The sequence below is a fragment of the Barbus barbus genome (genome assembly GCF_936440315.1).
Source record: "Barbus barbus genome assembly, chromosome: 2".
Lineage (NCBI taxonomy): Eukaryota > Metazoa > Chordata > Actinopteri > Cypriniformes > Cyprinidae > Barbus > Barbus barbus.
This window is the reverse complement of record NC_136730.1, coordinates 11,249,890-11,275,842: the sequence shown is the minus strand read 5'-3', so window position 1 is coordinate 11,275,842 and position 25,953 is coordinate 11,249,890. Positions and strand designations below refer to the sequence as shown.

The 25,953-nt window shown below is 36.4% G+C and overlaps 2 protein-coding genes across 4 annotated transcripts in view; both read left to right on the top strand.

Moving 5' to 3' along the window:
- Nucleotides 1-13,310, top strand: part of LOC306878093 (diacylglycerol lipase-alpha-like) — a 43,118-nt gene extending 29,808 nt beyond the window's left edge. Inside the window, exons 15-20 of one of the 2 annotated variants that reach the window (XM_079430207.1) lie at nt 210-278; nt 362-434; nt 3,449-3,657; nt 4,880-5,006; nt 9,234-9,397; nt 10,085-13,310. In XM_079430207.1, coding sequence (XP_079286333.1) covers nt 210-278; nt 362-434; nt 3,449-3,657; nt 4,880-5,006; nt 9,234-9,397; nt 10,085-11,147 — 1,705 coding nt within the window. In that variant the 3' untranslated portion in view covers nt 11,148-13,310. Of the gene's footprint in view, nt 1-209; nt 279-361; nt 435-3,448; nt 3,658-4,879; nt 5,007-6,357; nt 9,040-9,233; nt 9,398-10,084 lie in introns of those variants that run through there. The other variant, XM_079430208.1, reaches the window with a different exon arrangement.
- A 3,542-nt stretch (nt 13,311-16,852) lies between these two features.
- LOC306885453 (E3 ubiquitin-protein ligase arih1l) lies at nt 16,853-25,470 on the top strand. 2 transcript variants are annotated; one of them, XM_079441977.1, is made up of 14 exons: nt 16,853-17,268; nt 18,801-18,868; nt 18,990-19,134; nt 19,288-19,380; nt 19,470-19,525; nt 19,609-19,675; nt 20,551-20,657; nt 20,962-21,004; nt 21,156-21,227; nt 21,494-21,624; nt 21,712-21,769; nt 21,940-22,200; nt 22,434-22,546; nt 23,394-25,470. In XM_079441977.1, exons 1-14 carry the CDS (start codon nt 16,954-16,956, stop codon nt 23,476-23,478), a joined length of 1,614 nt encoding a protein of 537 aa, XP_079298103.1. In that variant the 5' UTR covers nt 16,853-16,953; the 3' UTR covers nt 23,479-25,470. The 2 variants fall into 2 exon arrangements, 1 of the variants encoding a protein (XP_079298103.1); XR_013785539.1 differs by having other exon boundaries at nt 16,865-17,268; nt 22,304-22,546.
- The last annotated feature ends 483 nt before the right edge of the window (nt 25,471-25,953 follow it).

Below are 25,953 nucleotides of genomic sequence, written 5' to 3'. Positions count from 1 at the left end.
CCTGCCATACTTGAAAAAGTCTTTGCACATTTTTTTATTAATGACGTATTCTTTGTAAATCAAAATATAAAGTCAGCATTAAATCAGCTGTTGAACTTTACTCTGAAATCTGTCACATCATGGCAGTAGAACAGATTATGAACACTGTTTTTATGTTGACATCAAAGAACATGTTTGAACACAAGCTTCTGTGTCTGTTTAATTCATAGTGAGGAAGCAATGGAGTACTCGAAAGAGTTCGTCACCTCAGTCGTGTTGGGAAAAGATCTGGTCCCCAGGTAAATGAGTGTTCAGCTGTGCTTGCATATATTTATAAGTCTGAGCAGACGGGTGTTAATCTTCTTTTGTTGTGTTCATTCAGGATTGGCCTCTCTCAGCTTGAGGGCTTCCGTCGCCACCTACTTGAAGTCCTACAGAAGAGTGATAAAGCAAAGGTGAGCTGCTTTCACTTGCTAATTCCCAGAGTTAGAACAAAGTCTCGATGTGCCATGAACTGAAATGAAATGAACTGTTAATTTACTCTACAGTATATGTAGCTATATTAATTCCATTCCGGTCAATGAGATAAAAATGTAATGAAATTAAACCGAATAATTATAGGAAAGGAAAAAAATAAGAGCTTGATAGATGTTTTCCTTTCAAGAAATTTGTACACCATATATTCGAAATGATCTACAATCACTCTGGTTTGATTGCAAAATAAGGAAGATCACGATCATGACAAGGAGTGGTTTATTTTATTGCCATAATAGCAAATGTGGTTTATTTTGCCATAATGATGCTGACTGTACATTGAACTAAATATGTGCAAATATGTACAGAATCAAGCATTCTAGAGAGTCCATGCATGTGGGTGATGGTGCAGTAGCATTTATTATCATTGTATTGTGCCAGTAATTAACTGCCCTCATTATATCTCTCACATTGTGCTTCACCCATATCCTTTTCCTCTAGGCGAATAAAGTAAATGATAAATTGTTATGTTACTAATTATAACCTCAGATCTGGGTTTTTTCTCTTTTCTAGTTCATTCAGTGGAACATTAATCTCTTTTCTCAGGGTTGTGGGTTTGGGCCTCACATTTGGGTGCGGTTTAAAAGTACACTACCATTCGAAGGTTTAGTATCAGTAAGATTTGTTTAAAGATTTTTAACTAGTTCACCCAAAAGTGAACATTTTCTGAAAATGTACTCACCCTCTGGCCAGGGTTTGTTTCTTCTGCAGTGAATGGGTGCCATCAGAATGAGAGTCCAAACAGCTGATAAAAACATCACAGTAATCCACAAGTAACCCCAGTCCATGAATTTACATCTTGTGCATGTTCATAAAAAACAAATTCATCTATACATTTCAAACTTGCTTCCACTAAAATACAAGTCCTCTATCCATAATATTGCTTTCTCCAGAGAAAAGTTGTCTCATCTAAATTAGGAGGGAAATATGCACAGATCAAGCACCGTTTACAGGTGAAAACAAGCCAAAACACTTCTAAACAAATACGTGGGAGGATTTTGATGTGAGAGTACACATTTTTACTGGAGGAAGTGTGATTATGGATTATGACTAGAAGCGTCATTTTAAAGTTAATGATGAATTAAAATATGCAGCTTTTTACTTCAAAAGACATTAATTGATGGACTGGAGTCATGTGAGTTACTTGTTGTGGATTATTGTGATGTTTTTATCAGCTGTTTGGACTCTCATTCTGACGGCACCGTTCACTGCAAAATTTCCACTGGGGATCCATTTCTCCAAATCTTTTCCCATGAAGAAACAAACCATGACTGCTGAAAATCACAATTTAACTTTATATAATTTAATATTTTACTAAATAGTATCAACGCTATTTACAGTATAAATACTATATTTGACTATTTTGCAACCTTTGAGATATCTATCAAAATATTTAAATTCAGCACAAATCTAGTTTAAAATATTCAGCAATGTTTTCCACTTGTGTATTTTAATGAAAACATTTTTTAACCACACAGAGACTTGTTTTTTGAGTGATGATGCAAATGAATCATCGTTTTGATTTTTGAATCAGTTGACTGAAATGGACAGTCTGAACTGGTTTCAAGAAATTAATCAAATTGGCCAACTTAAATTTTGTTATTAAAGTGTAATTAGAGGCATTATTAAAAATATCCTTGTCTTAACGCTCTCATAATCATATAAAAGTCAAGAGCGAAGCCAGGATCGCAAAACTAGTCTAATTGAACTTAAGGAAACTTTAATACAAGTGTATCAAAATCATCACAATGCATTTATAATGCAAAATTATTGCATTTATTTTATTATTTAATATATTCTCCAGTCCTTTTGGAAAGTTTACTATTTTACTTAGTTAATATTATTATTGTATTTATATATGCTGGATTCTGTGTTATTCAGATTTGCCCAGAATGGCATTTCATTAGCTACCCAATCACTGACTTTGCATTTAGCAAGTGTTAGACAGAAAAGCGTGCACACAAATACACACACACACACACACCTTGTTGAGGCCATCCATCACCACATGGGGCATGTGTTCATTCAGCATGGCTGGAGAAATGATGACCTCATTAAAGGCCTTGTTATCCCCCCACAGAGCGGAGTAAGTGGGATCTTCCTGACCACAACTACAGAGAGAGAGATGGTTAGAGGAATCTTAGACTTACAGGAAAACTTTGTAAACTCCTACAAAACTTTGACTCATAAAAATGCAGGATGTGACACATTCACAGTTCATTACTGGAAATAAAAAGGCCCCACTCTTCATAGCAGCATAGTATGAAATTAAAAAAAAACTATTTCCAAACATATGGAAGTCCACAGAGGCCATGTGTTATTTGTCTGTTTTGAAATCATGATTTGAAATAATTATATTTCTTGTAAGAGTAATTTTTTCAGTTTTTTCCCAGACCATCTTGGATGGCCTGAGGTAATTTTCAGAATTAAAAAAAAAAAAAAAATTTCAAACAATAAAAAAATCTTACTGACCACAAACTTTGAACAGAAGTGTACTCTATGTTAGTGCTTACATAACTTATAGTAGACCAGCTGTCCGGAAAAGTAGTCACCTACTCAGTTTAGCTTATAAAAATGACTCACCATACTCCACACAGCTTCAGATAATTAAATTGTTTTTTTTTGTTGTTTTTTTTTCTTCTATCAAATCCAACACTGTGCTGACGTGCAGCAGAGATGATGCAGAAATGAAAGCGTACACACCTCCATTGCCATTAATGCTGCTTGCATCATGAACAGCATCTCATATCTCACTTATATTTTCTGCCTGACTCTGAGTAGATGCATTTCTGCTTATTAATGTGCATAATCACGCTGCCTACTTTGGTGGTTAGCTACTCTTAGCAGGAAATGATGCTTGAAATACTGCCTGCGTAGGCAGCTCACTAGGTTTTGGAACAGAGCCTGTATGTTTCTCTCTGTATGTTTCCATCAGTGGCGGATCATTGCTGGGGGTACGAAGTGCATCCCTAAATCAGAGCTGCCCATGGATGACGAAGCCCCTGTATCTCAAGGCGTGACCCCCTCTAACTCTCGCCTGTGGCTTCACCCCAGTGACCTGAGCATCGCCCTGTCAGCCTCCACACCGCTCTATCCACCAGGACGGGTCATTCATGTGGTGCACAACCACCCGCCTGAGATGTGGTGAGTAGAGGGGAAGTAAACTGAATGGATTAATGGAACAAGGAAATGAGAGTCTGGTCTTCATATACGGGGCACATTCCAGTGCCTGGTATTATATTGAAATGTCTGGCACTGAGAAATGCCAGTTTTAGAAATGATGCATATTTAGATTACCTGCCTTTTTGGTAATTGCCTTTTTGGACACATAAATAAAATTAAATAAGCTGGGCTAAACTGGGTTGTAGCTTGGAAATGTACACTACTGTTCCAAAGTTTGGATTCAGTAAGTTTTAGTTTTTGTAATGCTTACCAAGGCTACATTTTATTAAATAAAAAATGCAGTAAAAATTTTTTTTCTATTTTAATATATTTTAAGATAATTAAATAATTTATTCCTGTGATGCAAAGCTGAATTTTCAGCATCCTTACTCCAGTCTTTAATGTCACACGATCCTTCAGAAATCATTCTAATATACTCAAGAAACATTTTTTTACTATCAGTGTTGAACCTGAATGAGATGCCTAATATTTTTTTGTAAACAGTGATGGCTTTTTATGGTTCTTTGATGGATAGAAAATTCAATAGTACACATACAAGTCTCTCATTATCGATCAGTTTGATGCATCCTTGCTGAATACAAGTATTTATTTATTTATTTAAAAGAAAATATTGCTGACCTTAAACTTTTGAACACTTGTGTAAGTAGTAAATATCATCTACTAGTAAATGAGTAAAACCTGTTTCTCTCGTAGTGTCTGCAAAAAAGGTTTTGTTTTTCACAGAGAAATTTTAAATTAAACCCCATCTAATGTAGAGCAGTTCATTTTTTATTTATCATGCAATTCTAATATCTCTGATTGCAGTTGGGGGTCTACAAAAGTGTGCAGGCCTATTGAAATGCAACTGTTGGTAATATAATAATTGTTTAATATTTGTTAGCGTTTTGTTTTCTCAAAAATTACTCTTACAAGAAATATATAATTATTTCAAATCATGATTTCAGTAATGCAAAACAGACAAATAACACATGGCCTCTGTGGACTTCCATATGTTTGGAAATAGTTTTTTTTAAATTTCATACTATGCTGCTATGAAGAGTGGGGCCTTTTTATTTCCAGTAATGAACTGTGAATGTGTCACATCCTGCATTTTTATGAGTCAAAGTTTTGTAGGAGTTTACAAAGTTTTCCTGTAAGTCTAAGATTCCTCTAACCATCTCTCTCTCTGTCTCTCTCTCTGTAGTTGTGGTCAGGAAGATCCCACTTACTCCGCTCTGTGGGGGGATAACAAGGCCTTTAATGAGGTCATCATTTCTCCAGCCATGCTGAATGAACACATGCCCCATGTGGTGATGGATGGCCTCAACAAGGTGTGTGTGTGTGTGTGTGTGTGTGTGTGTGTGTATTTGTGTGCACGCTTTTCTGTCTAACACTTGCTAAATGCAAAGTCAGTGATTGGGTAGCTAATGAAATGCCATTCTGGGCAAATCTGAATAACACCGAATCCAGCATATATAAATGCAATAATAATATTAACTAAGTAAAATAGTAAACTTTCCAAAAGGACTGGAGAATATATTAAATAATAAAATAAATGCAATAATTTTGCATTATAAATGCATTGTGATGATTTTGATACGCTTGTATTAAAGTTTCCTTAAGTTCAATTAGACTAGTTTTGCGATCCTGGCTTCGCTCTTGACTTTTATATGATTATGAGAGCGTTAAGACAAGGATATTTTTTAATAATGCCTCTAATTACACTTTAATAACAAAATTTAAGTTGGCAAATTTGATTAACTTCTTGAAACCAGTTCAGACTGTCCATTTCAGTCAACTGATTCAAAAATCAAAACGATGATTCATTTGCATCATCACTCAAAAAACAAGTCTCTGTGTGGTTAAAAAATGTTTTCATTAAAATACACAAGTGGAAAACATTGCTGAATATTTTAAACTAGATTTGTGCTGAATTTAAATATTTTAATAGATATCGCAAATACTGCAAAATAGTAAAATATAGTATTTATACTGTAAATAGCGTTGATACTATTTAGTAAAATATTAAATTATATAAATTGTGATTTTCACCAGTAAGTACTCAAGTCTTGATCATTCAGAAATCATTCTGTCACTTTTGATCAATGTAATGCATCTTTACCGAATAAAAGTGTCAGTCTAAATTGCCCAGCACTGTAAAATAACATGTAACACAAGGTAAATTCCAATGGATTCTGGTGTTCCCAAATTTGCTTTTGTTATTGGAATGGCTTTGGGGTTTGGCGTCAATGAATCAATTGCTTATAAGGCTTTTGGGCTGCAATGGACTCCAGGTATATGTGTTGCAGATCTGTGTCAGCATCTTAGCCACAGTGTGTCCTTTGTCTGTTTTTGCTGGACATAAAGGTCTGTCTTTTTTTTTTGTCCCCTGAAACTGTCGTCATCGGAATTCCACAAGCATAAAAGCATTTCTGGCATGGCTGTTTCTTCTTCTTATTGCTATTACTGTTGCTCATATATAAGGTTAGGGGTTTGTTCAGAGCCCTAATCCTAAGTATTAAACTTTGGGTGCACAACTTGTCCTGCTGCAGATATAGTGGAATGATAAATCTAGTTGCTCTTAAACTGGGCTGTCTTACTGTCTTGTTTTGTTTTCTTCTGAAAGTATGTTCCTTTGTTCACATGTCTGTTGTATGGTAATGTGTTGGTTTGTCTTCACAGGTGCTGGAAAACCCATATTTAATTTCAGAACTGATTGCTGCACAGGTTGGAAGCCAGAGAACTAGCATCCAAGCGTGTGTTTCTGTCCCTAACGCACTTCCAGATCCCTTGCTAATGCCTCTCTCTTTAGATGAATGTTTTATGGTTCCAGATACATGTTCTGCTTCTCGAACTCCCAATGAAACAGTTTCCGTACAACCACGAGGTTCAGACACTCACAGGAACGGTTTATCGCTCGATAATTCTGTCAGTCTTCAAGCAGCTTCCAAGTCAAACTCTCAAAACACAATCACAGAAACTCTCACACCTGTAATGTCTGTTAATGTAGATATGTATTCTATTGAGTTAGATATAAAGCCAGGAGACAATTTCTGTGCCCTTCAACAACCATCAACATGTCCATCTCTGTCTGAATCCCCAATGGTTGCACGTGCTCCCCAAAACATTGCCCAGTCGAACGTTACATTGACCTCTACAAAGTTGGACTTGCCAACATTAGAAATGCCCTCATCTGTCCAAGACTCAACCATCCCCTTTAACGGCTCTTTATCTTCCAAAATGACAAATTCCTCCTCTGATGAGTCCCACCCACAGTCCCAGAAGACAACTTCCCAAACTTAATTTCCAAACACATCAGATTCCTCTTCTCCCCCAGAGTTCCTGTTAAAAACCAGCATAAATCCAGACTTTTCAGAGATCCCCTCAACTGGACTAATGTCTAAAGACACATTAGCTGAACTCTCAATGGAGAACAGTTCTACAAAACCCTCAGTCTTTGATAACACACCTTTAACTTCTCCTCAGGCTAGATTGAGTTCCTCGACTGCCCAATCTGAAGAGAGCACGTTAAGTGCCACATGTTATATCTCAAGCCTGTGATATACACTACTGATCAAAAGTCTGGGGTCAGTAAAATAAATGTTTTAAAGATATTAATAATTTTATTCAACAAGGATGCATTAAATTGATCAGAAGTGACAGTAAAGACATTTATAAAGTTACACAAATTCTATTTCTAATAAAGCTGTTCTTTTGAACTTAAATTTTCATCAAAGAATTCTGCAAAAAATCCACATAAATATTAAGCAGCACAACTGTTTTGATAATAATAAGAAATTTTTATTGAGAAGCAAATTAACATTAAAAATTAAACAACAATTAAAATGAAATAATATATTCAAATAGAAAGCATTAAGTTGTAATAACACAATTTTCACAATTTGTTTTACTGTATTTTTTATTAAATAAATGCAACCTTGGTGAACATAAAATAATTATTTCAGATACATTAAAAAAATCTTACCGACCACAAACTTTTGAACGTTGGTGCGTGTTACACAATGTACAGTCCAACCAAATGCATGTGCTTTCTTCCTTTGCAGCTAATAATCTCTGTTCCTCGCTGCCAGAAACATCCATCAGCTCGAGCTTTGGGCATCTGTGGTGTCCTTCTCTTCCTTTCTGCAGGTTCCTGGTCTCTCTATCAGTTCTTCTTAACTTCCTGTTTTGGTGTCTGGTTTATGCTTTAGCAGTTGGCAGCAGGATTTTCATTGCAGCTTCTCTCCCTCTCCGTGTGCCTTGAGTTTGTCACCTGGTCTTTTACGCTTGGTGTTTTACTCTTGGAGGTGGATTTAGACCTGTGGTGGTTCTCGGTGTTTGTTTCCCCTGCTTGGTGGTGGTGGTAGTTCTGCCTCGGAGGGTACATTTAAAGGAACAGTGAACACTGGGTCATCATTTACTCACCCTTGTGTTGTTCCAACATGTATGACCAGGATAAATATCTCCTTTTGTGTTATATAGAGGAATGTGGACACTAATATTGTCGAAAAATCTGTGAAATTCTGCAGAAAATGTGCTAAATGAACTAAAAATCATGTTTACTCACTAATCTGTTGACCTAACATTCAGTTTACTGTTCATTCAAGATGCTTTTGTTTACTTTTATCATTTTTAGAAAACATTAATGCTTAATCCAACAACTTTTTTTAGTATACCTTTTTTTCTATTTGTTTTTTTGTCTCTAACTGCCTGTACAGGCTCAAATTGACTGAAATTCATATACAGTTGCTCTTATTTTAAGTAAATGGTTTTGTGCAATTATTTTATTGTTGTTTGTAGTATGTAGCTTGTATTATTTTATTTTTTGCATGGTACATGTACACAAGTTCTTCCATTGCATTGCATTTCATTGCATCCATTAACTGATTCTTTGATCTTTGATTATTGTCTCTAACTCTAGCCATACTCATATGTTTACATACATTAATAAATAAAAATGCATTATCATCTTGTGGCTTTGTAACTGGACTTTTACCTTTGTTGTTCCATTCAACTATGTTTTTGATGATTGTCTTTCATAATGAACATAATATTATGCTACTTTTATGTCACTGTGTTTTTGTGTTTGAAACTATAAAATATTCTTATGTAAAATGACTAGATTGGGGGTAAAATATGACATTGGTTTCATGATTGACAGCTCAGTTTCACTCGGTGTGAACACGAATGAAAAGTGAAAACCCTGTTTGGCTAAAGAGTGCTTGCAAGATAAAGTGTATTTGAATTGAAATTGCAAATTATTTATTTTCATAGTGTTTTATTAAAAAAAAGTATACTTCAGTAATCTGCATTTGGCATTGCAACAAATTAATATGTGGTAAATAAATATGAAATAACACTTGTCCTCATAAAAATGTATTCAGGTGCATTAATTTCATCTTGGTATATAATACATAAATAACATGTTTCATAATTTCAAGTAGGCTGTGAGACCTGCTTATTTCTTTCCATTCATTCATATATTCATGTACATTTTTATTCTCATTTGTAGTTTTTATCATCTGTTTTTCTTTTCTCTTTTCCTTTCTGTCCTGCAGGTGTTGGAAAACTATAATAAAGGGAAGACGGCTTTACTGTCAGCTGCTAAGATAATGGTTAGTCCTACAGAAGTGGACCTGAATCCAGAAACTGTTTTCCTCGATGCGTCTAGTTCACTGCAGCCCACGCCTGCTACACATCACCGCAGAAACAGTAGTGTCCGGTGAGTAACGAGAGCCAATCAGAGTTTGAAACAAGCTTGACTGACCAATCAGAACAAACCAATGAGTGATCAATGATGCAGATTTTCTTTAGGTGTTTTTAAGCATTTCTTATCGTTTGATTTTAACTCTATTGCCTGTCCTTCTCACTCATGCCGACTGCAGAGGTACAGTGTATGGTACTATACAGTTCCCCCCTCGTCCTCTCTGGTTCAGTAGAAAAGAACAGCCTAGACGTTAGTCGCATTAGTGTTGCCTAACCATAAACCTCCCTTTTCTTTCCCCTCTTTCTAATTTTTTTCTTCTCTTCCCTGTTCTCTGCATTATTTTTTATTTAATATGTTGAATGTTAATTTTATTTGTTTTTACTCTTACATTTTTATGACATATTTTTTGTCATCTTATATATATATATATATATATATATATATATATATATAATTTTATCATTTATAATTTTATAAAAATTTTGTCTGTTTTTCTTCCATCAACCTTTTATTTTCCCTTTTTTATTTTATTTTTCCATTTTTTAAATATCCCATTTTTGCAAACTATTTTTAATTCCCTAATTTTATGTGTTATCATCCTTCTCTTTTCCCCCTCCACGCTGTCTGTCTCTCTGGTCTCTCTTTATTTTCTCCACATGCTACTCTACTCCTGTGCACACTCCCTGTCCTGTCCTGCTGTAGTTCCTGTGCCCACTCTGAGATCTCCCTGGACGGTTTCTCGGAGTGTCCGCCCCCTCCTGTGCCTGTGGTGCTCACCGGCGCCCGTGAGCGGTTGGCCGTGGAGCTGCGGGAGCGAAAAGCCCCCTTGGCCATCATGGAAAATCTATCTGACGCCGAATCCGTCTACAGCTTGGACTCCCGACGATCATCTGCCGCCCTAAGAGGCTCGCCCTGTTTAGGGAGTCTACCTTTCCCTTTGGACGCCACCATCCCAGAAGAGAATCCTTCGCTGAGTTCCCGTACAGAGCTGCTGGCCGCAGACGGCTTGGACCGTGAACTGGGCGAGGCCGGCCCGTACTGCCCTACTCCTCCAGAACCGGAAGTACCTTCCAATGACGCCCATCATCAGAACTTCTCTCCGCTCTCGCTTGGACAAACTATCGTAGATCAGCCGGGCAACCAAGGCAAGAATTCCCAGCGGTCTTCAGGAACGCCTGTGGCTTGCCAGCCATCAGCTGTTCCTAACAGTCAAGAATCCTGCCCAGTAGCATCCCGGACTGGTTCCACGCCAGAAACGCCCAAGAATAGAGAGTTTGAAGAGGGAGAAGTCGAGAGTGTCCGGTCCAAGACTCTTCCACCAGTTCCTCCACTGTCCAACGGCACTCCCAGTCAGGCGGTCCTAGAGTTCGCCCAGTACCTGGACTCCCTATTTAGGCTCGACGGCAGCAGCTCTTCCCCTCTTGAGCTGTCCGATGCAGAATCCGAATCTGGACGGGGATCATATAGCCAGGCTGAGGGACACCATGCGGATCAGCACGTGAAAAACGCAGACAACGACAGGCAGCTATTGGCTAGAGCCACTCTAGAGCCCAACTTGGTTCCCAAGCCGCCTCGCACGTTTGCCGGCTCGGCCGACCCTTCCTCCGGCATCTCGCTTTCTCCATCCTTCCCGCTCTCGTCTTCTGGAGAACTCAACGATTTCTCTCCTCCTGACGGAGTGCTACCCGCCAACCATACGTCTGCGCTACGAACTTCCGCTGCTAGTCCCAACCCTAAGGAAACTGTGTTGTCGTCTATGGTGTAGTGGTCCACTTTCGTCTATTTATTTAACCCTACGCTTTCCTTTCTCCTTCTGAACCGATCGTAGAAACGTGCATGCGTAGCACCGCGGCCAGTCCTTCCAGACTTCCAGACTTATGGACCGTTAAGGATTCATAAAGAACAGAAGACCTCATTTTGTACTATTGTAAGACATGTCTGAATACATTGTGTCTTGTGCATCACCATTATGAAGGGTCCTAATCGCTGGCTGCAACACACGAGGTGTGAACACTAAAGATGTTGCTAGCATATCGAGAAGCTTGCACAAACGACCCTACGTTCACATTGAATCTAATGTTACGGTTATGTTTACATTGACACCACAGAACACCAAGCTATCACAAATGTTGGCAGTTTCATTTAAGGGAAAGGCTGGGATAGGAAAAAGGGAAGACTAATTAATTGAGTTACGGGGAGGGGCACACACAACAAGCAGTGGGGTACATTTCCTCAGGACCTTGAAGAATGAAGAATGGGACAAAGACGTCTCAGGCGAAGGATAATAAATTGTTGATTTTTTTCGATTGTACTTTTTCATTTTTTTTTAATTGAAGATTGTGTGGAATGTCCTGCTGAGTATGTGTAATTGGTGGCACTGACGGTTGGTGGACATCTATGAGTTCTCGATGTGCATGAGAAAATACTGTATGCTCGTGTAAAACGTTTCATTTTGCTAACTTTTTTCATCTCTTATTTACATAAATCCACTTGAATTTACGCATGCAAGTTTTCTATAATTTCTTTTTCCACCGATTGCCAAAAAAGCCAACTTCATACAAGTCGAATGTTTGAACTCTGTGAAATTAATATATTATGATAATTACTGTTATTATTATTTATTTTTACAAACCACTGCCCATAAATGCAAACGACATCAGGAAGAGTTGTTGAATGGTACGAGACGTGCACCAATCACAAAATGCGCCCTTTAAATGGCTCGCTTGAATCTGCGATGTCTTTTACGCAGCACGAGATGCGTCCTTCGCGAAAAGTCTCTTTCGGTATGGGTATGGCGTGCAATCAGTAGCAAAATAAGCATAGAGAGATTTCTTCTCATCTGCTTTTTTAAAAAAAAATAATTTCTACTGTTGTTGCTATAATACAATAAATAGTGGTTTATCTCAGTGGCAAAATATTTTAATAACTTAGACTTGCTTTTTATATATCGTTTCAGGATGAAGTGTTTGAGTTTTTGGGTGGTTGTGTGAAAAAGTACAGCGGTTTGTCACCACAGAGCTTTGCGGTTCACAAATGCGTCAAGTATTTTATTTTGTATGCTGTCGATTGTTTTATAGCACAATTCCCATGCTTTGGTTGCATGTAGTAATTTGTTAAAAATTGGTTATAGGTTCTGCATGTGACAAAACCAAAGTTATCACTTCTTCGATTGAGATTTTTTCTGATGTAAATGTAATATAAATGATCAAATGTTTGGCATTTTAGCAAGAAAAAGTACTTATTTTCCTGCTCTTTTATTGCTGCTTTACTAAATGACTCTTTATAAGTTGTGACTAAATAACTTTATAAGCTGTGACTGCTGTACTTTTTCACAAAATAGTTGTGTATAGCACTGCCTTTTCATGTGAGTGTAAATACTGTCTTGTTCCCAGTTGTTGTGTTCAAAAAATAGATATAAAATCAATGGGACTTATCAATAAAAAAGCTCTATCATGTACCATAGTGATGACTTTATCTAAAATGTATAGCTATATTGATATATCTACAGTATAATTATAAATAGAGAAAAATGATGACTATTCAGGAACGAAAATCTGATACTGTGGCCATATGCGAACTTCAGAAAATATATAATGATTGAACATTCATTCTTAAAAAAAAAAAAGAAAACTCTTTTCATGTTTGTCACTACCCTGCCAGCCTTTCAACTTTCAAGAATGAGAATGCATTTAAATGCACACACTACATTGCCCTGCCTGTAATAGAATAAAACCTGGATCTCTGACTGACTTTGTTTCTCTTGACTTTGTTTATTAAGCTGTCTAGGGGTGTGCTTGGATGTTTTATTAACTTAAAGTTTACTACACACAGTAATGGTAATACAATATTCATTTTATTTATTAAAAAAAGAGTAACTCATTTTATGGTCCATTAGCATAAAGACTTTCACTTCTTTACAGAAAGCTTGAAAAATAAAAACAGAATATAAAAGTATTCTTCATTATCTGGACTATTTCTACAGCATGACAAGAAGAAGAAATGAATTCTTGAATTTATGGGAAATATACATTTTTCACTGAACTTTTTTTGAAAATATTTTCAAGGGTTTAAAACACTTAAAATGTCTGTAATATGATTTTAGTGTGTCCCACCTCAGAGGTCAAGACCTTCTTGATCCTAACAATTTAATTCAGAAAAATTTTTGATTTTGACAATCGATTTAATTGATATTCAATTAATTATTCGTTTTTTTAAATATATTATTTTAAAGATAAAAATTCAATTTCTATTCATTTTATTTCAGTTTTAGTTTTTTATATTTTATTTTGTTTACAGGTTATGTATTTATTTATTCATTTAACTGTAATAACCCTGCAATCACTGTTTGGAGTTAAGCATTTCCTTTCACTGATGTTTGTTGAATAAGAAATATAACCTTTTTAAGGGGTTCTAGGGCTGTAGCCCAATCATGGAATGTGCCATATTGCACCCTGTATTATTTATTATATTATTAAGAAAGAAAGAAAGAAAGAAAGAAGTTAAATAAAACTTAAAATGTTTACAAGTACTAGATAGCAGGGAGCTTTCTAATTTTTCAAAACTAATAGTGTTTTTAGGTAGACTATTGTAAAATTAAAAAAACAAAATCTCATTTCCAGCATATTTACATTTATGTATCACGTAGCTAATAGAAGTAGCAGATTAACTGAATAGGATTACTTACAAGGACAGAGGCATGTGAGGATGTTTTTTTTATTATTACAAACATATCAACAACAACAAAAAAAGCAGTTACAATACAAAAATACAAAATAATAAAGAAAATAATAATAATGACAAAACAATAAATTACTAGACAGGGGTATAAAATTAAACAAAACACATTACATTCAAAGGAAACAGCTTACAAATTTCAACTGTTTTTAAAGGCTTCTTATACATGAGTTAGAAATAGTCCCAAAGTAATGCTGACCCACACACAATCATGGAAACACTCTAGATTTACTCATCAGTAGAGGTCTAAACATCTCATCCATTGTTATTAAGGATATAGCACTATCTGATCACTTCTGTATTTTCTTTGATATATTGATCTCTGTTACCACTGAATCTAGGTCTGTCTCTGTCAGAAAGAGATGCATTAACGAGAACACTAGTGTGTTATTTATGAAGGCTTTAACTCTGTTGATCTTCTCCTGGATTAATTTAACTCAAAAGTTAAGAATGTTATTGATGATATTGCTCCGCAAGGGTCAGCAAGAAGACTGGTAGACAAAAATCATCTCAGAGAAAATCAACAGCAGTTCAGAGCATGAAAAGACAATGCAGAAAAGCTGAGCGGATATGGCGGAAGACGAAACACGAAATTCACTATAGCATCTATAAAAACAGCCTTCATGCTTTCAATGTGGGACTAGCCACAGCTAGACAGACCTTCTTCTCAAACCTTATAAACAATAACTTAAACAACACCCGCACTCTTTTTGCGACTGTTGAGAGACTAACAAACCCCCCAAGTCAGATTCCCAGTGAAATGCTCTCCGACAGCAAATGTAATGAGTTTGCTTCCTTCTTTTCTGGGAAGATCAATAATATCAGAAAGGAGATTGGCACATCCTCAAGTTATGCAGAGGTCACACAGATTCGACCGCAATTTCAAAAAGAAGTGACTGTGTGTTTTGAAGCAATTGACCTTAAATCATCAACCAATGCTATCTTGACACACTTCCCACATCTTTTTAAAAAATGTGCTTAACTGTTTAGAAGCTGATCTCTTAGAAGTGGTGAACACCTCATTTCTTTCTGGGACTTTTCCAAATTCCCTGAAAACTGCAGTTGTTAAGCCGCTTCTGAAAAAGTGCAGTCTTGATAACACCATGTTGAGCAACTATAGACCCATATCAAATCTTCCTTTCATAGGTAAGATTATTGAAACGGTAGTTTTTAATCAGCTGAACAACTACTTAAACTCAAATTGATACCTGGACAATTTTCAATCTGGTTTCTGAGCGCATCACAGCACAGAGAAAGCACTCATTAAGATAATAAATGATATTCGCTTTAATTCTGATTCCGGAAAAATATCAGTGCTGGTACTACTAGATCTTAGTGCTGCGTTTGTCACTGTTGATCATGACATACTTCTAGAGAGACTGGAAAACTGGGTCGGGCTTTCTGGGATGGTGCTCAAATGGTTCAGGTCATACTTAGAAGGGAGAGGTAATTATGTGAGTATAGGAGAGCATAAGTCTAAGTGGACGGCCATGACATGTGGAGTCCCACAAGGCTCAATTCTTGCACCGCTCTTGTTTAGCCTGTATATGCTCCCACTAAGTCAGATAATGAGAAAGAACCAAATTGCCTATCACAGCTATGCTGATGATACCCAGATTTACCTAGCCTTATCTCCAAATGACCATAGCCCCGTTGACTCCCTCTGCCAATGCATTGATAAAATTAACAGTTGGATGTGCCAGAACTTTCTTCATTTAAACAAGGAGAAATCTGAAGTCATTGCATTTGGAAAGAAAGATGAAGTTCTCAAGGTGAATGCATACCTTGACTCTAGGGGTCAAACAACTAAAAATCAAGTCAAAATTCTTGGGGTGATTCTGGAGACAGACCTTAGTTTTAGTAGTCATGTCAAAGCAGTAACTAAATCAGCATACTATCATCTCATTGCAAGAATGAGATGTTTTGTTTCCAGTCAAGACTTGGAGAAATGCCTTTATCACCAGCAGGGTGGATTACTGTAATGGTCTCCTCACCGGCCTTCCAAAGAAGACCATTAGACAACTGCAGCTCATCCAGAATGCTGCTGCCAGGATTCTTCCTCAGGTCCTTACACTGGCTTCCAGTTACATTTAGGATTGATTTTAAAGTTCTTTTACTCTTTTATAATTCTCTCAGTGGCCTAGGACCTAAATACATTGCAGATATGCTCTCTGAATATAAACCTAACAGACCACTCAGATCATTAGCATCAAGTCAGTTAGAAACACCAAGGGTTCACACAAAACAAGAGGAGTCTGTTTTTAGCTATTATGCCGCCCGCAGTTGGAACCAGCTTCCAGAAGAGATCAGATGTGCTAAAACATGAGCCACATTTAAATCCAGACTCAAAACTCATCTGTTTAGCTGTGCATTTGTTGAATGAGCACTGTGCTACACCCGAACTGATTGCACTTGTAATCAATTTATCTTAACTGTTTTAAATTCATTTTAAATCATTGTGATTATTATTATTATTATTTCCTTGTCATATTTTATTTTTTTTACTATTTCACTTCCTTTCATGTAAAGCACTTTGAATTACCACTGTGTATGGAATGTGCTATATAAATAAACTTGCCTTGGCTTGTATTTCAGCAAGCAAAACATAAATCAGTGGCTTCTGACATGAGAATTTACATTTCTGTATATACAATTTTGCTAACAAGATAAGGAGATTAAGTAGCCTCAGTACACTTAGTTTTTCTGCAGATGCACTTGAATGCATTGGATGACCCTAGAGCGTGACGCAGCAGTGACGCGGCGGGTCTCTAATAAGGATCCGCTCAGTAAAGCGCAGGTCAAACAGCAACACACTCCTCACCGCACAACACTGAGACATGGACTCAGACGAGGGTTACAACTATGAGTTCGATGAGGAAGAGGAGGAGGAGGAAGAGGAGGAGGAGTGCAGCGAGGACAGCGGGGAAGAGGAGGCCGAGGATGAGGAGCTGGAGCTGGGCGAGGTGGAGCTGCTGGACCCGGCCGTGGCTGGAGGAGAAGCCGACGATTGCGCTGACACCGGCGGCGGCGGCGGAGGAGGAGGCCTGGGGCCCGGCCAGGAGGAGGAGGACTACCGCTTCGAGGTGCTGACCACCGAGCAGATCCTCCAGCACATGGTGGAGTGCATCAGGGAGGTCAACGAGGTCATACAGGTAGCTAACAAACAGATTTACTGTCGTTTATAAGTTTGTTTATGTGGAGGACTGATGCTGTTAGCCTTTAGCATTAGCGGCTAACGTTAACTGACATGAGAGTAACTTACTAATGATGCGAAGCTAACCATTTGGTTTTAAACCTAGTTGTGATTTATTGACTGCTTTTATGTTTGTGTTTTGGTGCCTTGTGTTATTTTAGAGAATTTAAGTTTTATATATATATATAATATATATACATTCTTTTTTGTCTGTTGCAGTTAACTTAGCTAGTTTTGTTAGCGCGACCCAGTTTACAGAGACTGAACTTTATCTGACAGCTATTTAATCTTATTAAAATTGTGTTATGAATCAGATGGCTGTGTGTATTGTGTTATTTGTTATTTTGAAGAAGACTCAAGCTTAGCGCTGTCACTGCTGCTAATGCTACATGACACATTTATTGAGATTTTCACAGTTTTAAGCTTAGAAACCTGTTTGATTCTCCAAACACAAGCACAAAACGCTTTAAATTTATTTTTCTGGGTTGACAACATCTGTTGAACTCAACAAAAGCACATCTATCTAATAAACTAGCATTGCAGCTTTGGAGAAGATCAGAAAAATCTGGTGAAAAATTATAAATGTGTATTTGTGCATGGATAAATAACAATATTTGGAGTGTTTAGATCAGGAATATAGGACAAATTCATCAGTTTTTATTTTTAAGAAAGCTGCTACATGAATCTGCATCAGTTGTTGGCATACATGCTGTTATTCAAAACATGTAAAGCATGCATTATTGGACAGTAAAGATCAATTTGTATAGCTTATGGAAAACCTAAAAGTATTGTGTTGTGTCGGGAGTTTATTAGATTAACCTCACAAAATTATATATCTTTTTTTTTATTTATTTTTTCAAAGTTGTAAATAAAACAGGTTATTGGGGTAAATAAATAAAAAAAAAAGTCTTAAAAGCATTTTCTGAGTGAAAATTGTTTTTACATCAGTTTTTTTCAGTGTATAAATATAATAACAAGACTGTCTGTGAAATGCTGTTCAAGGAATGCTGGGAAATGTTGTATCAAGAGTGCAGATAAATTTGGATTTCTTCTAACCAAGCTCCTCTAACGGTGATTTTAAGTGTTCATTTAAGTGTGTATCTCTTCAACTTCGATAAATCCAGTTATTAGTTTTTCCTCAAAAGCGCTAACTCTATAAGCCTGGTACCTTATAAACGCAACAGAAAAAAAACTTTATAAAAGTCCAGAAAGTTGCTCAAAGTCAGCCAAATTAAAGCTAATCATACTGAAATAAACAGAGACTAGATTTAACTTAAGACTTCAGATATGGTGGGCTCATATTATGAATGGGAGAAGGTGCAACATGTAGTATGGCATGATAAGGCCTCCTGTCTTCTAAATAAAAGAGCTAAGCAGTTTTTGATATTTCAGGATTTCTCGATTCAGTCAGATAAGACTTGGATGCCCAAAATAGCTGCCCGAGGCATCGCAAATATGGCTGCAGAGTAAACAGCATTGTGTCTTTTCCAGAACCCAGCTACAATAACCAGAATACTCCTCAGTCACTTCAACTGGGACAAAGAGAAACTTATGGAGAGGCAAGTTATTTTACTTTATTTTACTATATGTTGTCATAAAAATTTAGCATAGCTTGGTTAAAGGACATTTACGATTGGTCTGTGTGCTGTTTGAAAGAGCAACATTTAAATGATGTTGCAGGTACTTTGATGGAAATCTGGACAAGTTGTTTTCAGAGTGCCACGTCATAAACCCCAGTAAAAAGCCCAAAACGCGACCAATGAGCACACGCTCCTCCAGTCAGGATATGCCCTGCCAGATCTGCTATCTCAACTATCCAAACTCGGTCAGTGTCAGTTTTGTTCACTTGTTCATTGCTGCTCCTAAATCTTCATCAGTTCCTTAGAAAGGCCAGTGATAACAAAACTGAAGTCCATTGAAGTGACTCTGTTTGCACAACTTGGTGACTTATTCTGTAGGAACGTGTTTCCTTTTCTAGTGTTTCACAGGTCTTGAATGTGGACACAAGTTCTGCATGCAGTGCTGGGGCGACTACTTAACCACCAAAATCATTGAGGAAGGGATGGGACAGGTGGGCTCCTGTTCAGCTCATTGCTATCTGATGTTACAATCAGATTTCCCACTTAATTTTGGTTTTTATTTTTGCTTTTGTTCTTCCAGACCATCTCATGTCCTGCTCACAACTGTGATATTTTGGTTGACGATAATACTGTAATGTAAGTGCTTTGGGTAATTTAGCTTGTTTATTTTAAGATTTTTGCTCTATTTTTTTAAAGATATTTTATGGGTTATTTTGTAGGCGACTGATCACAGATTCTAAAGTGAAGTTGAAGTATCAGCATTTAATCACAAATAGTTTTGTAGAGGTAAGAAGCTCTTAATTTTGTTGCATAAAATGTGTCTAAAATGCTATTGACTTGCTTGCTTGCAACTCCATGAATTAGCTGGGATAGAGAAATCAAATGCTAATATAAAAATTTCAAATCCGTTACCATTTGAGAATTTTAATTTAGAATCAGTACTTTTTTTTTTTAAATGTTTTATATATATATATATATATATATATATATATATATATATATATATATATATATATATATATATATATATATATATATATATATATATATATATTAGTAATAAGCTATAGGAATAGTTCACCCAAAAATGAAAATTTGCTGAAATTTGACATCGTCAGGCAATGCGAGATGTAGATGAGTTGCTTTGTCAGAACAGATTTGGAGAGATTTAGCATTGCATCATTGATGAAGATGATAAAAATATCACAATACTCCACAAGTAATCCACACGACTCCAGTCCATCAATTAACGTCTTATGACGTGAAAAGCTGCACGTTTGTAATTAAACAAATCAAGTCGTTTCAATCTTCAAACCGTTGCTTCCGGCTTAAAAAAAAAAAAAAAAAGTCCTCTATCCATAAAATTGCCTTCTCCAGTGAAAAACAAAATCATCAGCTTGTCTGAATCAGGAGAGAAATATGCACAGATTCTCAGCTAATTTTAATTATTGGGTGAACTGGTCCTTTCACGATTTGCTAACTAACTTGTGTCCAAGGCTTATTTAATTTACTCAGAAAATATAAATATATTAACTGATCTGGTGCTAAATCTAAAAATCATATATGGTTTCTTTGTGGTTAAGCTTTAGAATGGTATGCTATATGGCATTTATTTAAATACCAGTGTATAAATGTAATACTGTCTCTCTGCTCTTCTGCAGTGTAACAGACTGTTGAAATGGTGTCCAGCTCCTGACTGCCACCATGTGGTCAAAGTTCAGTATCCTGATGCCAAACCAGTTCGGTGCAAATGCGGGAGACAGTTCTGGTAAGAGCCCGATGCAGAATGTAGTTCAGAGATTCAGTGGATCAGCAACATCCTTTAGCTTTATATATTAATGCTGCAATAATATAAATGGTGTTAGTATAAACGGTTTGGTCTGCTGTGCACCCTTTTCTGTCATTATTGACTCCACATCAGCTGTGTGCTTTTATTGTTAATATGCACGAAAAAATGACAGCACATGGCTTTGGAATGACATGAGGGGGCGTAAGTAATGACAGTATTTTCATTTTTGGGTGAACACCTGCCTTTAATTTATTTGTTTTGTTGTTTTTTTCTCAAAAAATAGTTTCAATTGTGGAGAGAACTGGCACGATCCTGTTAAATGCAAGGTATGTTAGCATCTAATTGGGCACTCATTGTCATGTTAGCATTAGGCACTCATTTTAGGTTAGATTATTTCCATTGTTGAAATTGATATTATTAGATTAGATTTGTCCTGAGAGGTTTTTCTTTTCTTTTATCATATATCTACTCTTTAAGTGGTTGAGGAAGTGGATAAAGAAGTGTGATGATGACAGTGAAACGTCCAACTGGATTGCAGCAAATACCAAGGTACTAAGGACCCATAAACACTCAGATGAGATCTATGAAGATAATCATTTAATTTGATATAATTTATTATATATTTATTGTGATGAAGAGAGAGTTATTCTACTTTTAACCCCATTCTTTCTCCAGAGAAAAAAAGAGCATTGTTTAACTTTGTTAAACAGGTCTGGCCATTTGTTTAACAAATTTATTTACATTTATTTGACTGGCAGTAACAGATATACAGGACAAAAGAGTCAAAATAATTTGGGTATTCCTGTTTTTCTTAGGAATGTCCCAAATGTCATGTGACCATTGAAAAAGACGGCGGCTGTAATCACATGGTGTGTCGAAACCAGAATTGTAAAGCAGAGTTCTGCTGGGTTTGTCTCGGCCCTTGGGAACCTCACGGCTCTGCTTGGTGAGTCTGCTTTACCTCTTATCAATACTTATGTTTTATATACTCGTGGGACGTTGAAATAACATGTACATATGACACTGATAACAGGTACAACTGCAATCGCTACAATGAAGATGATGCAAAGGCAGCCAGAGATGCTCAAGAGGTACTTTAGGCGTTATTCAACCCAACATCTGTTGTCCACATGTCATCCTTTATCTGTCCAAGGAGACTCAAATTGGCTCTTGCAGGAAAGCATGACTTTTTCCTGTTCGGAGCAAGCCATGGCCTGTAACCGTTGTTCTCTTTGGAATGAATGCATTTTATCTGTCACAGCGATCTCGTGCAGCCCTGCAGCGCTACCTCTTCTACTGCAACCGCTACATGAACCACATGCAGAGTCTGCGCTTCGAGCACAAGTTATACGCGCAGGTGAAGCAGAAGATGGAGGAGATGCAGCAGCACAACATGTCGTGGATCGAGGTGCAGTTCCTGAAGAAAGCCGTGGATGTGCTGTGCCAGTGTCGCTCCACGCTCATGTTCACCTACGTCTTTGCCTTCTACCTCAAAAAGAACAACCAGTCCATCATTTTCGAGGTGAGGGGGAAATCATTTTTTTTATAATTTTTTTTTTTAAATTGCACAACCACATGTAGTAGACTGTTTTATAGCTGCAAAAATAATGACTATTTTTGGACAGGTTTTCAAAACACTCCAACTGTCTGCTGTTGGTGGGACTAACATTCAAACTTTATTTTTTTTATACCATTACATTGTTTATACTTGTCAGAGAAATCAACACACTGATGTCTTACTGCTGTTTTTTCCAGAACAATCAGGCTGATTTGGAGAACGCTACAGAGGTGCTCTCAGGTTATCTAGAGCGAGATATCTCCCAGGATTGTTTGCAAGATATTAAACAGAAAGTTCAGGATAAGTACAGGTGAGAAATTTATCCAAAATCCCAATATTGTTTCTCTTGTTGTTGTTTTTTTTCTTCTTCTAAATTGCATGAAATTTGTATTGTTAACTGCTGCTTGTATTATTTGTGCAGTTAGTATTTTTTTTTTTATATATATATATGTACTATTATTTATCTTATTGTATTTAAAAATCAAAAAACTTTTTATTTTAACTTTTAGTAATTTTGTGTTTTTTATTTATTTATTTTTTTATATTTCTGTTTGGCTTCTTTAGGCAGTTTTTTTTTTGCTTTGTGGTGAACAAACCCGCATTTAAATTTCCAGAAAAAGTCTTCCCTTCCCTTCCTAACAATTTTTGAATCTGACATATTGGGTGAATTCTGGAGACAGCTACATTTATTTTATTTTTAAATTAGGATTTACTTAAATTAACTGTCATTTTTAATAATGCTCTAGTAGTAGTTATTTAAAAAAAAAATTATTTTAATGTATTTATATATTTAAATATGTATTTATAAAAAATAAAAATGTATATATATTTTTGAATTGACAGCTGTATAGAAAACCCTAATTATGAATGTCATAATTCTAAATAATGAATGCAATGACTCCAAAATAACTTTTTTTATTTTATATAATACACACATCTGTACCTGCTGACTCCAACATCTGTTACAGTGAATTACATAAGATGTTGGTTAATCTTAATCAGGGCATGCAAGCAGTTTGTTTTGAAAAGCAAACTATCAGCTTTGTTAATGGTTTAAATGGATGTGAAATAGGGGACATTGTTAAAAGGTTCCTGTGAGAAATGTGTTGAGCGCTGCTCACGTTTGAGGACTTTCCTGCGTTTCTCCTCCTGTGTAGATACTGTGAGAGCCGGCGACGAGTGCTGCTGCAGCACGTTCACGAGGGCTATGAGAAAGACTTGTGGGAGTACATTGAAGACTGAGCAGAACTGCTGCTTCACGAGCTTCGGAGTGTAGAAAAGCAGCGAATGCGCTGTGGTCTCCAGTCGGCCATCACCGCAGCCCCTCTCCATGTTGCATCCTTTTTACGTGGCATCGGGATTTTTGTTATTATTTAGAGTTTAAGTAAATTTTACTGAAATAAAAAGGTAGAATATTCAAATAAAACTCCTAAGTCAGTATTGCAGTCTGTAAGAGTTGATTGTCAAAACGGCACGGAAATGTATTCCATTCTCCAAGCTTTCTGTGGAGATTCTTCAGTAGTCTGTTTTTACTTTTTTTTTTTTTTTTTTTTTTGCTTTTTGTCATTTTGTCTGAAGTTGTTTTACAGTTGGAGTTGAGATTGGCTTGTCTTAAGCAAAGCTTTTCAGGTCTGAGCCATGCAGAGTGTGTTGTGTTTTGGGAATGCTTGGTTGGGTGGCTTTATGCAGACGTGTATTTCAAGCTGTAAATGGCACACATGCATGGAACAAGGAGTGGGATGCATCTTTTGTTTGTTTTTTAAATATTTATTCTTTACAGATATTCAAGAATGTGTTAAACAGCATGAGAAGAGGCCACGTGACATTTTTGCCTCGTGTTTGTTTGCTGGAGGTTGAGAACCTTTCCAGATCGTTGCACACCTGAATCAGAGCAGGGTAACGGTAGCCTTAATTACATCCAAGTATACAATGGATAAAAAGTAGAATTGCACGAATCTCACACAGAAATATCCGGGTTATTTTTCACCCCAAAATTAAAAGGAAAAAAATTAAAGTATATTTTGCATAAAGAAAATTAAGCTTGTTTTTAGAACCAGTTGGATTGTTTGCATTTAATTAAATCCATCAAAATTCTCATTACCAAAATGCAAAACAATTTAATTTGGGTATTATAGTAAAAAAAAAAAAACTTTTTATATTATAAATTCCTATTAAAAATCATTCAATTTCCTTTTTTTTTTTTTTTTTTTTTTTTTTTTTTTTCTTTATTCAAATATAACCCGGAAATGTTCTCGACCGTTTACATGAGATTCAAGCTATTGCTCTCATTGTCAAATGCAGTTCTGGTTGTGGATATTTTAGGTGTTTGGTTGGAGCTAAGATCGACTGGAAAATCCACAAACTTCTTTTTATGAACCATCTCGTCTTAGTTGATGTTTGACTGATGTCTTGATGACAGCTGTTATAGCGAACACACTACCAGATGTTCCCTGAGAGCAAACTTGAGTGACATTCACTCACTAACAACTAAAGTCTCAAATGCTTTTACCTGTTTGTCGTTTTCTTTTTTAAATGTATGCACCTTTTGTAGTGTGAGAGGAGGCAGATGATATATTGAAAGCACTGTTGTATTTCTTTACATGACTGCCAAGTGGTTCCGAGGCTTACTGGTACTGACCGTCAAGCACTATGTGGAGTAGATGAAACCGAAATACTGCATAGTCGAGTCTGGCTGTAATGAACAAAAAGTTGGCCTTTCTGTTAAACTAATAGGGGAAATATGAGCGCTGTGTTTACACTAATATCAGAAATGGCGAGAGAGATCGAGCTCAGTACAGAATGTGAACAGATGTGACACCCGTTGTTATTTTATCTTACTCTCAAGTCTCAGTTTTTCCTTTCTGTAGGTCATTTCCTCAACCCGTTTGAATGCATGGTAATCATTCTCAGTGCATCAAACACTTTTGCGTCTGAGCTGGATTTGTAGTGTAGTTTACAGCAGCTTCTACTAATTCTAATGTCACATTTTATGGCCTCAATGATTGGCACTTGGAGTTTGTGCTCATGTTTTATTAATCCATCATTGGAAAAGAAAAAAAACAACTGAGAAACAGCAGTGTTGCCTGTCCTGACAGATGATATTTTTTTTCACCAAAGTGTGAATATATGAATTAAAAGTGAACAGTCTCTGATTTAGAGAAATGTTCATCTACGTTGGCTTTCCTGTGTTATAACCATTCTTATAAAAATGTCCTATTTAAATAAATCTCATTCAAAAGCATTTGGTCATGGTTTCATTTGATGCTACCTGGAAATATTTAGTCAAACATGTATGCATATTAAAATATTATTTTTCTAATATATAAAGTTAACTGATAATAATAATAATTGTTTTTTTTTTTTCCCCCATTTTGCTCTTGGTGTGAATAAGCCTTGAGTTTGTGAATAAAAGGTGTCAATCCATGAATGTAGGCTATCGTGTTAAAATGCATAGTTTCTATTAACAGATATATTTGTGAAGGAGCAGTAGGGGGCGCGAGACGCCTCAGAAACTCGAGCCAGAAAAATAAAGGAGGGTCTTCGTGTGCTTCCCCTGTCTTCTCGCTGCGGATGGGTGCGGTTTCACATCAGTGCAAGATTCGTAGCACATCATTTTAATACAACCATGCTCGCAAGTATAAAAGTAAAACATACATGTGAAGATTTTCAGATTCTTTAAAGCAACAAATATGAAGAAAAGCTATAATGCATCTCTAG

Bases quoted from the DNA above. Each gene is read 5' to 3' on its own strand.
- LOC306885453 (XM_079441977.1), top strand. From the start codon at position 16,954: ATGGACTCAGACGAGGGTTACAACTATGAGTTCGATGAGGAAGAGGAG. The intron at 19,381-19,469 runs GTGGGCTCCTGT...TTGTTCTTCCAG, and splicing joins TTGAGGAAGGGATGGGACAG to ACCATCTCATGTCCTGCTCA. The intron at 19,526-19,608 runs GTAAGTGCTTTG...GTTATTTTGTAG, and splicing joins GTTGACGATAATACTGTAAT to GCGACTGATCACAGATTCTA.